Here is a 15,485-nt window from a genome sequence, read left to right as displayed (position 1 = left end):
GTCAGCGGCGGCGGCGAGCGGCGGAGCGGTGGCGGGATGGAGGGGCTCATCCCGCTCGTCAACCGGCTGCAGGACGCCTTCGCGGCGCTGGGGCAGAGCTGCCTGCTCGACCTGCCGCAGATCGCGGTGGTGGGCGGGCAGAGCGCCGGCAAGAGCTCCGTGCTGGAGAACTGCGTCTCCAGGTGAGGGGCGGCGGGCACGGCGCCCCGTCAGCGCCCCGCGCGCCGCTCCCGCCGGCGGGCTCTCCCTCCCCTCCCCAGCTCCAACGGCCGCCGCGCGCGCCCCCGTGGCGGCGGGGGGAGGCCGGTTGCCAGCGGGGATGGCCGGGGGGGGGACACCCGGCTGTGCGGCCCCCGGAGGGGGCGAGGCGGGCCCTGGCACGGCGGCAGCGCCCTTGCTGTGCGCGCTGCGGGGAGCCCGCCGCCCCCCCGTCGTGCCCGGGCTGGGGGGTCACCCCTTGTCTGAGGGGAAAAAGGGGCTGAAAGGCCCAAATCCTGACTGCGCCGGGGGCTCGTCGGTTCAGGGGGTTTCACATCGCCGCTGGGGCTTCGAGCCGTCCTAATGCGCGGGTGGGTGCTAGCATCTCTAAAAATTCCTGCCAGAAGGAAGGGGACGCCTTCCTGTGGTCCTTTGAGCGGGCAGGCTGGGTCCTTGGGGATCTCCTGAGGTAAATGTGAACTTCACGTGCTGTTTCATGAAGTTCCTGTTGCCTTTGCCGCAGAGAGCGTGAGGGCTGCTGGCGGGAGGCAGTGGTTTCAGAGCGGAGCTGCAGTCCTTAGCCCGTGCATAGGAACAAAAGTGCTGTTGTGTGTCAGCCGTCAGGGAAACTTTCGCACATGGAGGTCTTCGTTAAAGGTAATATTAAGTGCTGTGTCTTGCCACAGCCTGGCTGCGTGTCAGTCTGCGATAGCTCTTGATACGCAGTGTTAAAATACTGTTGTTCCTTATCGCCACTTCAGACTTTACTCTTATTGTGTGAAATGTCAGTTCTTCCTCTTTTCTGCTTGAAGACTGTAGCTAACTGCCGATGTTGACAGTACTGCCGATCTCTCAGGTTTAGAAAGTGCAAGTGAGATCCTCAGAAATCACTATTGGCCATCAAATTACTACAGTTTTCTTTAAATGAGTCTTTTTAAAGCATTATTGTAACCTTTTAATCGGTGTGTCTATGAAGCTGTGCAAAGCATGAGTGCTGAGGAGGAAAGACATCTTCATCTTTTCTTGTCAGTAAAGCTGTTTTGGTCCCTGTGGCAAAGCCTTGTCTGGAGTGGCATCCACCTGGGCTCGGGACTGACTGCGGTGGGCTGTGAGCTGGTGGTGTTCTCTGGATCCACCTGTGCTGGTGGAAGAGGTTACTGCTCCCCGATGCTTATCGCTCCTCTGCTAGACGGGCTGGCCCTATCTGATCTGCAGGCGGAGCTGTTCCGTTCAGCGCAGCACGATCCCTCCCCTGCCGCCTCGATGTGCCTGGCTAGAGCAAAATGTGAAGATGAGCCATTTGTGCTAATCTGGCCCATTTGGACAAGAGGCTGGAACCTGCTGCACAAGTGAGATGTGGACTTTTCTAGGAAGACTTATGAAGAAAAGCTAGGGGCGATGACTTTCTTCATCCACGTAGTTCTTCACCATGCAGCCTGCGGGTGCTGCAAGAGAGTCTCTTTGGAGAAGAGCTTACAAATGGCTACGAGGCAGCAGGGTGTCTTTGGCGCATCGGATCTGTAATTTGAATTCTTTCAACCTGGTCTCGGAGCTCCACATCGTTGTTTTATGCAGTAACTTCTTGAGATACACCACTGGCAGAGTTGTAGTACCTCCTGACTTGCAAACTCGGAGCCTATTGCAAATGTGACATTAAAATGCATTACTTCGAAGCTATTCCATGAGACTTAAGCAACTATGTTGTACTCATGCCTTTCCTCTAGACCGAGTGAGTATGTGTGGCCAGCAGATGTGTACTTGCTAAGCTGTGAGAACTTGATTGTGAACCCTCAGAACCAGATTAATGAACATCCATGGGACTGGAAGAGCATTTTGCTTGTCAGATCAGCAGACACAATGGTGTGGCTCTTTTTAGTGAGCCATAGGACATTCCTAGTTTTATGGGATGATGAAGCTGCTGTGTGCAAAAAGAAGTTTATTGCATCCATATCTGTCTTAATATGGCATATACAGGTAGCATGTCTCATTGTAGACATGTGTTGCGCTCATTTCTTTTTGTTAGAGGCACATTGCATAATGTGTGATTAACAGGGTGAACGTTAACTAATAGTAACACAGCTTTGAAACTCACATCAAAATAAAACAGTCCTAGCATTGCTCGGAAGTTTGAGCATTAATTCTCACATTTTTTGGTTTGGTTTTTCTTGTGGTTTGTTTTTTGTTGTTGTGTTTTTGTTTCTGTTGTTTTTTACCACATGAGTCATTATCATCAGTAGATTTTGAACTCTTGACCTTCAGAGAGGCATTCAAGATCTCAGGAGTAGCTGTAATTGGTAAGAGGAAGCATGCTATCCTCCACGTGGAGGGCAGGGACTTGCTACAAGCCAGCTGTTGGTTGACAACCTGAGTATTTGTTAAGTGGAGTTCTAATGAGGTTAGTAAGGTTAACTCTAGGATCAAACTGCTGTTCTCTGCTGCCTGTAGCCACTAGACCTTTGAAACTTTGTGCCTGTTTCAGTCCTCCATGGGGTCTTTGGTTGTGCAAGGATGACTTTTTTTTTTCCCACTTGGACAGAGGAAATCTATTTTCTAGCTTGTGGGTGGTATCAGAGTAGGAGCTTCCTTACAGAGCCTAACCAACCAGGAAACATGCTGGGCTATACTGCGTTACCCACCATTTAGTTTATGCTTTGCCATAGTTTTTCAGAAGGGTTGTGAGGAATCTGGCTCTGGCATAGTTCTGTGGGCTGGCAGATGGTTCTGGAAGTGGGATCCAAGTCCTCTGATTTCTGAAACTGCTGAGTGACACGCATCCATTGCTGTCCCCAGGATAGCTTGTTTAGGTGCACACAGCATCCTTAGTTACTCACATCAGTCAGTGAGTACATTGGGATTAGATTGCATGTTTCATCTGCATTAGAGCTGGTGTTGCATGAGGATTGATTCTGCGTGTTTGCTTGCTCCAGGAATTTGTGATGTCCAGAAATACTTACGTCCTTGTAGGTTGGCTCCCAAGGCTGGAGTTTGGGCAGTGTCAAATCTCCCAATGTAGCTGTTACTGTTACTATTTGGGTTAACACCTGCTAAGGTATTTGGAGAGTTTGCTCTTCGCTTACTGCTCCTCTGTGTGTAAGAAGACTGCTGCTTTTGGTCATCAAGGTCTGTGTTTGAAGGGTTTCCTCTCAGGATTCTGGTTATATTTAGATGGGAACAGAGATTCCAGAGAGCACCTGGGGACAACAGTAATTTCCATTTATGGGTTAGACCTTCATGTGTTCCTAACGGGAATTCATGGCACTTGTTTGAGGAAATGGTATTGACTGAAAAGCAAATGCTCTTCCTGCCTGATTCTCTTTGCCACAAGAGTAAACGTGCCCTTAAAGTACTGACCTGGTGTTTGAAGCAAAGAATCTAGTGCAGTCTGGTAGAGTTTGGTGGGAGAGAGACTGAAAAGTGCCAAGGGGAGTCAAACATCTAATACCAACAGATTGCCAGTGGGGGACAGGCACTTCGCCTGGTCTTAGTCCTTCGCTACAGTTGAGTATAGGACCATGACCTTATACGTTGTTTGTGCTTTTTAAACATCTTGCATTTGATAATAATAGGGTTAGTTAAAACTAATGGCAGGAAGCAATCCTTGCAAACTGTATTTGGAGAGAAAGCATTTTCTCTTATTTCATATATCCAAATGGGCCTTTAAGATAACTAAAGGCACAGATGGCAACCTACCTTGTCAGGGCCTCTTTCTGCAGATTTGAATCAGAACCTTATTCTTACAAATAGCTAGAAATTAATAATTAGATTTCAAAGCTGAAAACTCTTTCTTCCCAGCTTAATATACTATAATCTGCATGTGGCCAAATAATTGTTTTATAAGAGACGTGTACTCTTGTTCATAAGCCTGTCAGTCATCATCAAACAAGCACTTTCGTTTTAAGAGCCTGAGGTCTGGTTTTGTAATACAGCTTTTTCATCTGAGACGCTTTTGATAATCTTACGGCTGATGCATGTTGTATAGCTATTTATTATGACACATGTACTATTTTTTCTTTTCTCTCCACCCCCCCACCCCCCAAAATTACAATTCCTTGTGCACTCAGCTCATTCTTTTTTGCTTGAGATGGCGGTTGTGAAAAGACTGCATTGAGTCATTAGGGGAAGAGAAAGGACTTTAAATCTGGCTGTTGAAACAGAGAATTTCTCCAAAGAAAGTAGACATGTACCTAGGTTATGTGCTTCCTGAGGGAGATACAGTTAAAATTGGTGCAGAAATTTTATTCTTTTAGTTACTAGTCATCAGCAGAAAAACTTTTTTACAGATTCTCTCCTTTTGTGAAACAGGCATGAAAAAGCTAAGCAGCTGGAGATCCAAACTGAAATGTGGCGCTTTGTATTCCTTTTTTAATCTTAAGGATCTTCTGGAAATGAGAATCAGCCACTCCTTTTCCTGACTAATTAAGCCATTGTACAGCTGTATTGAGTGTATTAGTCTAGTTATCAAAATATTCTGGTACACTGAAAGCAAGAATTGTTTCTATGTATTCCATTAAATAGCAGCAGAAGCAGATGAGACGGTAGCTCATTTACATTTCTTCCCCAAATATATTCTTACATTTAGAGGGTGCAGAACAAACGTGGCCATTTAGGTGGGATATAGATGGCCTAGTTCTGCCCTTAACTGTAACTCTATTGTGGATTTTAAGTTTATTTTCCTGAGAATTGATATATGCAAACTAAAGCAAATGTGTAATTAAAACCAGAAACGTAAAGAAATATGCTGGTTATTCCCTACCCCCACCCAAAGTAAAGTAAAAGTTTTCCTCTAAAACTGCTTTGAGGATCCGTGTCTCTTATTTCTGGTATTTAAATTTTACCAACTGAAAGATTTCTTCTGTTTTAAGAAAAGCTTTGCTCTGTAATGAGGCATAGTATTGTGAGCCCTGACCTATATTCTGGCATTTAAGTTCAATGTATCAAGCAGTTTACAGATATGCTAAATCAATAAGTAACACTTTAACACTTTTGTAAAGAGTACCAGTGAGAATACATATGCATTGGGTCTTAGTATAACTTTGGCATACCATGTACAGTTAGGGCATTGTAGTGGTTAAGTGAACACAAGTTTAGTATTTGAAGTCTGAGACCTAGACTTAAGAAAAACCTCAAAGCCCTGCAAAAAGTGACCCTCAAAAATCCCAGTCTGGTCTTGAGCTCCTTAGGAGGAATCAGTGCTACAAATTCAGTGGCAGTTGCTACTGGAAGTTCAGTCCATCAAGGTACTGAAGGTGACTGCACATCTCTGACCGTTTTTAAAGGTGAATCATCATCTAGTGAGAGGTTTGTGTGGGTTTTTTTCTTTTTCTTTCAGACCATAGGTATTCACTTCTTAACTAAGTTTTCCTGATTCTTAATACAGAGACAGTTCTGAAGATTCAACAGATTGTCTGACTCTGCAAGCTGTTATATAACGTTATAAATCCCCATACTTGCCGCCCTCAGGGATGAGCCTGTACCCAGGGTTTTGTAGTGTTGAAATCAACAAATAACAAGCACCTTTGTTGTCTTGCTGTTTCTTGATGGGCATTGCTCCTGCTAATGTTTCAAGCTTATGTTATTTTCTCTGTAGATGAAATGGCAAACAAGGCTTTCCAGTTCAGATAAACAGATGTTAATAATATGATTGTTTGGACATTCACCTGTAAACATAGGGAGTGATGCTGCTATGGATTACAGCTGTGAAGTAGAAGTATGGACGCTGTTGTCTTTTCTGCCACCGATTTACTGTATGACCTCAAACTGGTTTTTAAACCTTACCTGCATCTGTATCCACATGTATATGCCTCGATTCTTTACTCTGCCTTAACTGTATGTAGAATTTATATTTTTATTCCTTTATTTTTAAGTTGCTTCTATTTCTAAAGGAAGAGGTTAGCATATAATCTTAAAATCAATGTGTGATAACTGTGATTGTAGTGTAAAACTTGTTATGCATTTCTCTGCTTTGTGTAATGGCTGCTTTAGATATATATATGGCACCAAAACTGAGTATTGTATTCTGCTTTCAACAGCTGAGACGTAACAATGCTTCTTCTTCCCAAAAAGGGACCCTTGCTGGTGTTTAGCTTGTGCCTCTAACTTCTTAGTTGTTGAGAGAGAGAGTGTTTGTGGTATCCATCAGTTAATCAGTGAGCAAATTGATTATACTCCTTTATGTATTCATGGGTTTATTAAACAACGTCTGCCTAGATTGCAAGCATAAAGGAACAGAAGCCATTTTTGCTTTTTTCTTTTTTTTCTATTTTTCTGTTTTTTAAAACAGTGCATTTCAAAATAAGGTGGCCTAGTAAACAGAAGCCTGTGCACTCACCTTGTTTGCCATGCTGATGTGTAGTGAGTTACTGGGAATCCTTTTAATGCTGGGTGTCTGCAGTGTAAAGCCTGTAGTGTAAATATGCTGAGAACAGGAAATGAGCATTATTTAACTGTGACCTTGCATCTTTTTCTTCGGCAAGTTGCATTGAGATGAACAAGGCAGCATTATTGAACTAGAGAGGAGCAAAATCCCATTTAACTGCATGCTGGGCTTTGATGTACTGCCAAGTACTGTTGTCTGTGATAGCCTCTGGGATGCAAAGGAGACTCTAGCTGTAGATAAGAGAGGTTTTCAGCTGAAATGTCTAGTGATAATGTCAGCTTTTATAATTTGTGTGTGGAAGTTATGCTTTTAATTCATTACCTGGCATGGTATATCTGCATCCTGGTTCCTGTGCAAAATCACCATGATTTCTTCCTTCACATATGCAGGAGATTTACTATTTGCTGTAAGACAGCTAGGTTTCCACTCTTGTAGATGATACAATTGAAGCTAGATTAACCTTAAGCACTTGGTACTTTGTTTACTATGTACAGTGCAGATGCCTAAGAATGCACACGTATTTATTCAGTGGTGCTTAGCTATAGAGGGTGCTATATATATATGGTCTGTGTATAACTTGCTTGCAGAGAATGGGCAGGGCTCTGTGTGGCAAGCGTGAGAACAACTGTAAGACTGCTCTAGCCTCTGCTGCACGACAGTGGATGAAATGGGCTATGTTCCAGATCTGTTTGGCAGCCAAGCTGGAAGCTGCTGAAGAAATTTTAGCATAATCCATCAGAGGCAGTGTTATGCCCTTGCATGCTCACCTGTTAGTTTGTTCAGGTGCTAGACAAATGTTGACAGAAGATCCCCAATGTCAGATCTGGGAAACAGGCTGGAAAGCCTTAGGAGTCTGGGCTTGAGACCTCCAGCATTATGACTTTGTTAGCGTTCGGGGAAGCACCATCATCAAACACTGTTTTGGTCAGACTTTTAGTATCATTTTTTCTTGTGGTAATAATTCAGTTTCTGGTGAGCAAAGAGATGGGAGATTGTGGCTGATACCGAATTTCAGTATTTGGCTACACAGACTTTACATTGGCATAGACAATATATTTGTTTGCACATGCTGCAGGCTCAAAGCAGGATAAATGGCCAGGTAAAAAAAGGATGAAATGGCTAGAGACGAGAAGTTGTTTGAGAGACTTGAATCACTTGTTTTGGAAACATCCCCCTTCTCCCTTCCTTCTGTAATTGTCTCTCTATAAATTCAGGCTGTGTTTATACTGCAGTTCCCATTGTGTATGCATTCTGGAGGGAGTAGAAGAATTGTATCCAGTTACATTCTAGCTCTGCAAAATAATGTGAAATGGCTTATATTGTACCAAGAAAGGTGATCTTACAGTTTGACACCTTGTTCGCCACAAAAGAGGTAAATGTATTTTCACAATGCTTTTGAAGAGGCGAAGTTTTTTGGACTTGGATGTGACGTAGGTGGTTGTATGCTGTACCACTAAGTAGTCTGTGTAGATGGATATGAGTTCAAGACAGTGTGATTTGGGAGGAAGGGCAGGAGCTTATTTTGTCTGTGTGTTTGATGGCAGCACTGAAATTTGCAATATCTAAAATTTTTGTCATGACAGAATCTTCAGAGGTGAATTATTTGCTATATGCAACTAATTGTATAGTAGTTAGCTGTTATGCCTGCAGTGTTGGGGACATGTTGTTTTCTTTCTGATCCTTGCAATCAGATTATCTTTTTTTTCTGTTTATATCTGATTATATTATGGAGGAAAATGTTTTACTCAAATCTTTTCTAAAGAAACATTGTTAATAGTATTTGGCAGATGTGACTAAAAAGCCCCAACTTCTATTTAGAGTACTGACAATAATTTAAAGTGAGTGAAGAAATTTTGTTGTTTATTTCTTGTATTGAGATACAAAATCTTGATGCATTAGTATTCATCCTGAGAATGGATGGGCTTTTATGCACCAACATCCTATGCAAATTAGTCCTTTCCTAAAGGCAAATGTATCTGATTAAGGAGAATACAGTTGTCCTGCAAAGTCTGTTTTATTCTTTTCGACACAAAAATTCTGAGAATTGTTGGGGGGTTTTTTGTGTTTTGTGGTGCTCCCCCCTCCCAACCCCTGCTTGGAACTGATGGAGAGCACCATTGGGCAGGAAATAGCAGAAGCTTTTGTACAATCTTAAAAGAGAAAGAGGAAAAAGGGCATTTTCACAAATGGAATTAGGATGATGCAGCAAAGTTTTGGATGCCTGCCAGGGAGGACAGATGCATCATGCATACAGTGGCTTGCCGACGAGACTGCACATTGGCAACTTCCCGATCTGTTAATACCGCAAGCCTACAGCCTGAGCATAATCACTGCAAACAGAGCAGCGTTCATCTTACCACTTTTATGTTTTTGCCTGGCAAGTTTTCATAGCTGTGTATGGCAAGTTTTCAGTCCTATAAACATTATTGAGACTTTAAAAGTTTTTATCACCTAAGAGATTTTTATTTTTTTTTAATACTAGGAAGTGCGTTTTCTTTCCTTGCTTCCGTGAACAGGCTTCCTTTTTTCTGTGCAGGAATGCAATGGGAGATACTGTCACTGCTATCAAAATATGATGTTAGATGTGGGGTACTAATAATGGTCTGTGCCTTCTTACATGGGTGTCCCTTACTTCGGAGATTCTGTTGACTCCAGTTGTCTTTAACAGACTTTAACAGACTTCACCACTGGGACTAGAGTAATTTTTGGCACTGATTTTCTCATAGCCCTATAAAGTTTACTTTAATGGGGGAGATGTAATGATTTCTGGTTGCTTATTGAGTAGAAATGCTGCTGCTACTTAAAGAAAGCATCTTCCATATATTGAGAGAAGTATAAAGACAATGACTTCTAAGCCTGCTCTGTCTCCAACCTTCTACATGAAGGGGAAATCTCAAACTTTGCTTTCTTGCCTTAATGGTGCCAAAGCTGTCACTGAACTTAGCTGGTAGGGAAGTGCCCAGCTAGCGTGACTGAAATCCCTTGCCATCTTATTTGAAGTTCTTCAAGGGCTTTTCAAAAATACCTTGTTTCTCACCTTTAGAGTCAATGCTCATCGTATTTCCATGGTTAGATCTGCTTGGGTGGATTGTTTTGTACCGTTCTCCTCTGTTTTTATGTATAGTTGGTCTCAACTCCATAAAAGGGTGAGGGATGAGAGACACAAAGAGACCTTTTAGGCAGCTAGGTTGTAGTGCTGTGCAAGAGTTTCAAGAATATTATTTTTTTTATTATTATTATTGATTCAACTTGTGTGCTTACTTGAAAGTGATGGATAAGATAATTGGGATGTTCCTGCTTTGGCTATTCGGTTCCAGTAGTTAAGCCGTGGTGATCAAGGACATCTCTGGGTTGGAAAATGGCTTCTCGAAGATGTGAAGTTTATCCACCCTGCTTGAAAGGAGGAGATAGTTAACAACCCTAGGATGTCCGGATACTCAGTTTCTCACTCCTAAAGACATGGCCAAACTGCATGGGCTGTAATGTGTAGTTCCTGCTCCTGGATATTGGACTACATCTTGATTCAGCCGGTTAATTAAAATGATCTCTCAGTTGAGGGAAGATTTACCTTGAAAGAATAGTTACTGCAAACTGAGACCAAACTTCATTAGAGAACTCAAACTAGACCCTAAAGTGTTGTGATAAGGATGCCAGCATCTATGCTGTGTGGTTTACAAAAAAAACCTTGGCAAAACTGGTGTTGAACTTCAGTAGCCAATACATCTCAGACCACTAAAAAGTCCACAGCCTCTTAATGCATTTATCTTGCCTAGTAGGCCTAATCAAGATAGGTACCATTGGCCTTCAGTAAAGAGGATTAATTATTTTGTTCACCTTCATGTAAGCCCCCTTATCTTAGGCTGAGATTTTGCAGCCGTTGAACAAAGCTGTGGGAGACGCTCTTGATTGGCAGACATTGTGGCAAAACAAAAAACACTCTTCTGTAACTAATGCAAGGAGGTGAGGGATCAAGTGGTGACTGATAATAAGAATTGGTCTCTGTGCTTTGAGCTAATGAGGAACAATATATAGAGACAAATATCAGTGTGATGTATACTACTATATTACTGGAGAAAAAAAAAAAAGGTACATGGTTGAGAACATCAAAGCACAACAGAGGTAGTGCCTTAAAGCTTTTGAGATTTCTTGAAAATGTGTCCCGGGGTTATCTTTGTACTGTCATTTGGAGGGTAGAGGAGTTATGCTTCTGAAACCACTAAGGAAAGATAAATAGTCATGTCTAGTGTCAGTGATGACAAGCCTGTTCTCAGAAAGTACTTCACCCAATGTTCCAAATTTAATTCCTAAGAAAGCCACTGCTTAAATGCAAAGTACATTTCCCATCACTTGGACTTACCTTGCTCTGTAATAAACAGAAATGTGTGAAGGATCTCCTGCTGAGTCCTCTGTGATGTTGGTGAGCACCAAAGCAAGAGCAGGCGAGATAGAATGAGTGTGCATACTTTCAGCATTAAGTGTTCTTTAGTTATAAATTCACTGGTTTTGGCTTATGGGTTTTAAAAAGTGAACCTGAGGAAAGAAGTTAGAAATTATTAATGTGTCTCCTCCGTAGGCTTGCACTGGACCATGCTTTTCTGTGTTTTGGTTTTTTTTGTAGCACTTTGAGGCTAAACATGATAAATGCCAGAAAAATGAAAGCCTTTTGTAGTACTATTTGCCACAGAGCCAGGAGATGCTTGGCTATATAGGTATGTGTAAGTGTTCACTGTGAATCAGTGTGTTCTTTCACACAAGATATGGCCATTCAGCAGCCACCGTGAGCCACAAGTGCTCCTAGTGTGCCAGACTGGAGTTGTATAAAACAATAAACACTGTGTTGGAAAAAGGCCTGGGAAAACTGTTGGCTTTGGGCATAATTGCTTCCTATTGCAACTGGAGCTGTGTTGCAGTCCTTGGGAATAGAGAGCTGTGTGGAATGCTACGACAGCAGTGGTGTTCATTTCAGCTGCTCATGGAATGTGGTCTTTCTGCATTGGAGGAAAGGTTAGGGTTTTGGGATGAACTTTGAGTTAGTGGAAAAACTTTTATGAGTAACATTACTAATGTTGTTTGGCAAAATGAAATAGATGTAGGTGAGCCGTTTGTGATCTTCTGTGAGAGAATTACGGCTCTTGTACTGAGCCTGTCTGGTTTCCATCCTTTGTGAAAAATGGGGAGTCTTTCTTTCCAGGGACTTCTGATTTTTCTGACAATTCATCACTCTGTTTTACTTGTTCTTAGCTCTTTAATGCAGTTACTGTGTAATCATTGACATTTTCCTCCATTATTTGATTTCTTGGATTCCTCTTATGTTTTATATGAATTAATTACATTGGTATAAATGTAAATTAATCACCATTTCTCCTGTGTAATACTGACTGCATAACTGAGGAAAGTGCAGAATATTTCTCAGTACTATACTGGCAAAGTATAGCAGATTTAAGTTACTGTTTTGAAACCATGATTAAATTTTAAGTGATGAGGCATCATCGCCCTTCATACAAACTCAGGATTCTTCTGTTTTGTCTTTTTTTTTTTTTTTTTAACATAATAAATAGTGCTAGTGTGCTAGAGAGCTCTTCAATGAAAACTGTTGCCCTACCTGGAAATCCCTTTGGAAATATTATGTTTGTATTTTGTTTGATATGTGTTCTTTTCTTTGTAAGTATAGCCCTGCATTATAATGAGACAACCTCACTGAAGGAGCCCACATCTAGTTTGCTTTTCAGCATTTCACTATGGTTTCTGCCCTTTCTGAAATGTGGAAGGGTGTTCATCTCTCTTCCAGGGGACTCTTCTCATTAATGGATTGTCCAATTACTTTTTCAGCTTGTTTGCTTTCTGAAAATCAGTCAAAGAGGGTATGATAAAGGAAAGACAACATACAGAGACGTGAACTTTCTTTTCTTTTTATTTCTTTTTTTTTTTCTTACAATAAAGTTATGTACTGTAGCAAAGACCAGAACCCTGTAGTCTTGTTATGAACTGCTAATGGTATGGCCATTGAGAACCTGCATCACCATCCTGTGATACCAGTTTTTGAGACTTGGGGTTTAGCAAGTCCAATTCAAACTAATATCTGTTACCTATACACATTAAACAAATGTTTCAGTAGATACACTTGTCCAGATTGCTGATATTGGAAACGAGGCAGTATTGGAGAGTGAAGACAGTACAGTTTGTTATGCAGTTAGACATGAGCTTTATAGCTTTTGGGGTTAAAAATTATTTGGCCTTGAAAATATTTTGCTTTTGGAAATATTTAATGGTATTCTAACAGACGAGTGCATTCTAAGATTTAAGAGTTACTGAAGTGATGTTCTGGCAGACCTGGCTGTGTGCATCTTATTTGTATGTGATACATTCAGTACTGGCTAGGCAACACTGGACGGGCTTTGCAACTGGTCTCTGAACTGTCATGTCACAGCACTGAGCTAGTATAGCTGTTGTCAGCAGAGTGCCTTTTGCTGAAAAGGCTCTGAGAATAAACATGTAAAAGTAGTTTGATTCTTAATGTAGGATGCATATCTTTTAAAGGAGCGTTATCTTTCATTCTTAGCTTTATTCTTGCACAATGTGTTTCATTCTGATTTCCTTGTTACTGTTAAGTGATCTTGCAGTCGTGCACGCAGGTGCTCACAGGCTCGCTCCCCTCACCACAGAAGACAGTCTTTTATCTCCCGTGTCAGTGTCTTGTGCACAAATTCTCAGGCATGTGTTTTGTTCTAGATGGATTTCTTTGTAGCTGCTTCAACTCTGATGTAATTTTTCTCCCAGCTGTCTCTGTATGCATCTGTACACATTGACCAAAAGCTGCTGAAAAGCAACTGTCTCAAACCTGTCCTTAAAAGAATCGTGCTGCTCTGACATAGAGGGGCATCAGCCTTTTGGTCAGAAGGAGCCCTCGTGACTTGGCTGTGTTCAGTCCTATTATATTTCTTGGTGCTGAAATTACTTTTTTTCTTCCTTCTTTAAGAAACATTTTATTTAAGTAGGCATTTTATGGAAAAATGAGGGTGTGGGGCCATTCCTAATACACTGGGGTTTTTTTTTTTTCAGTGCCACTGACAAACCCTGTGTAGAATGCTTTCCATAGCAAGGCGGGGGGGGGGGGGGGGGGGGGGGGGGGCGAGAAGACCTGCATCCTGTCTTGTGGATATCAAAGTAGGCATTTCTGCAGAAGCAGTTGTACAATATTTAATCTGATTCCTTTGCTGCTAGAATTGTAGTGTGGTACTATTTTGCTTTTCCTAAAAAAGTGCAAGTTATGTCCCAGATTTGACTGACTTTTCTGTGTGTGCTCAAAGAAGTGCTTTTTTCTAGAAGCAGAGTTTATGTATTTATTTGTAACATCTAATTTGAGGTGCACAGATGCCATTGCCTTGTGTCTGAACCTGAAATTTCAAATGTTTAAAAATAAATAAAAAAATTTCTCCATCCCTGGGGGGGGGCAGGTCGATGTCTCTTTCATAGAGGTAAAATAACCATTCAGTAGTTAATGGCAGGAGGGGGGAGTTTTTTCCTGAACTGTCCCCATGATCCCCTTGTTACCCTCATTCTCAGTGTTTTTTTCCTCTTCAGACTTCACATTTGAAGCAGAAACATTACGCTTTTCAGCTCACACTGTTTAGTTGGTTATGTGATCAACACAGCTCACCCTCTCACCAAGCAGGAATGTCTCTCTGCTGATGCTTGCTTGAACAGATGATGGGCTTTTTGACAATAGTTCAAATTATTAGAGAGTGTTATTGAATGCCATCTATTTTGGGAATGTTAAGAGGTCGTTCTGAAGGAAAATGGTTGTCTTAAATTTCTTTGTTATTTTGCTGTTGAGGAGAGGCTGGTGTTGTATAACTAGGAGTTGCATTGGTGCAGTGTTCTTTGTCGCTCAATGTGCTTAGTCTGAAACAGAAAATCATTAAGTCTTTCCAGCCTTTGACTCCCTGAAGGATTTTACTGCCTCATGTGGTGTGGCAGAGGACCCTAGTTTGTTTTGTGTGATCAGTTTGTCCTGAATAGCAATTCCTTTTAGCTTCTTGATGGGAAAATGCCTTTTTTTTTTTTTTTTAATCAGACATGAAATGCTTGAAACTATAATCTCAATAGGGTTTTCTACATCCTGTGTTACTGTCATTTCAGTGCATACAGAGGAATGAGTATGTTCCTGTTACAATTTTCTCCTCTTCGCCCTGAGAAAATATCAGTAGATGGTACTTCACAGAGACACGGGTTTCTCTCCATTGATAGGTACTGAAATTACAATAGACCTTTTTGAAGGCCTTTGGCATCTCCTTGAGCTAGTTCTTGTATCCTGTTGCTGTCTCAAGTGTTGTAAAACATCACAGCAAATTTAAATCAGTAGCCTGATGTTTTTGCATTATCTTTGTTTTAGAGATTATTTGAATATCTAATTATTTGTGCTTTTGCCTGCAGATCTGTGTTCCAGTATAGAAGTTTAACAAGCTAGTTTGTGTTCAAACAGCCTCTCCATTTGTGGTGTGCTTTTTATCTTTATTTTGCAGAATAATCACACTGTAAGCGCATGTTAACAGGTACTGAGAATGTAAGACTTTGTTAGAAATTGTTTCAGTCAAAATGCTGGAAAGTTCTAAAGTGGTGTGGTGCACAGCTGACAGCTAGTCTTGTTCCTCAAAGCCTTAGAACTGCTTGTTTATGTGATTTTTTAAAATTTATTTATTTTTTTTATTTATGTTTACATGTTAGTTTGAAAAGGAGTTCTTCAGAGCTTGCATCATGGCTAGAGTTGCCATACTTCTCTTCTGCAGGCTGCCAAAGCTTTGTTACCTTTTGGTGCCTGTGGAAAGAGGTTCACTGTTGCATTCCTGAGCCTCTTTACCTGTGACTCCTCAAGACCTAATATCTTCTGATTTGCACAAATAATATCCTGAAG

The 15,485-nt window shown here is 41.5% G+C and overlaps 1 protein-coding gene across 5 annotated transcripts in view; it reads left to right on the top strand.

Annotated features, from left to right (window-relative positions):
* The window catches only part of DNM3 (dynamin 3), a 186,414-nt gene continuing 170,929 nt past the window's right edge, over positions 1-15,485 (top strand). For all 5 annotated transcript variants that reach the window (XM_037404094.1, XM_037404092.1, XM_037404091.1 and 2 more), the window contains exon 1: positions 1-182. In XM_037404094.1, the coding sequence (XP_037259991.1) occupies positions 37-182 (146 nt within the window). In that variant the 5' untranslated portion in view covers positions 1-36. The remainder of the gene's footprint in view (positions 183-15,485) is intronic.

The sequence above is a fragment of the Falco rusticolus genome, chromosome 11 (genome assembly GCF_015220075.1).
Source record: "Falco rusticolus isolate bFalRus1 chromosome 11, bFalRus1.pri, whole genome shotgun sequence".
Classification (NCBI taxonomy): domain Eukaryota; kingdom Metazoa; phylum Chordata; class Aves; order Falconiformes; family Falconidae; genus Falco; species Falco rusticolus.
Note: the sequence above shows the minus strand (reverse complement) of the source record. Positions and strands in the feature narration are given on the sequence as shown.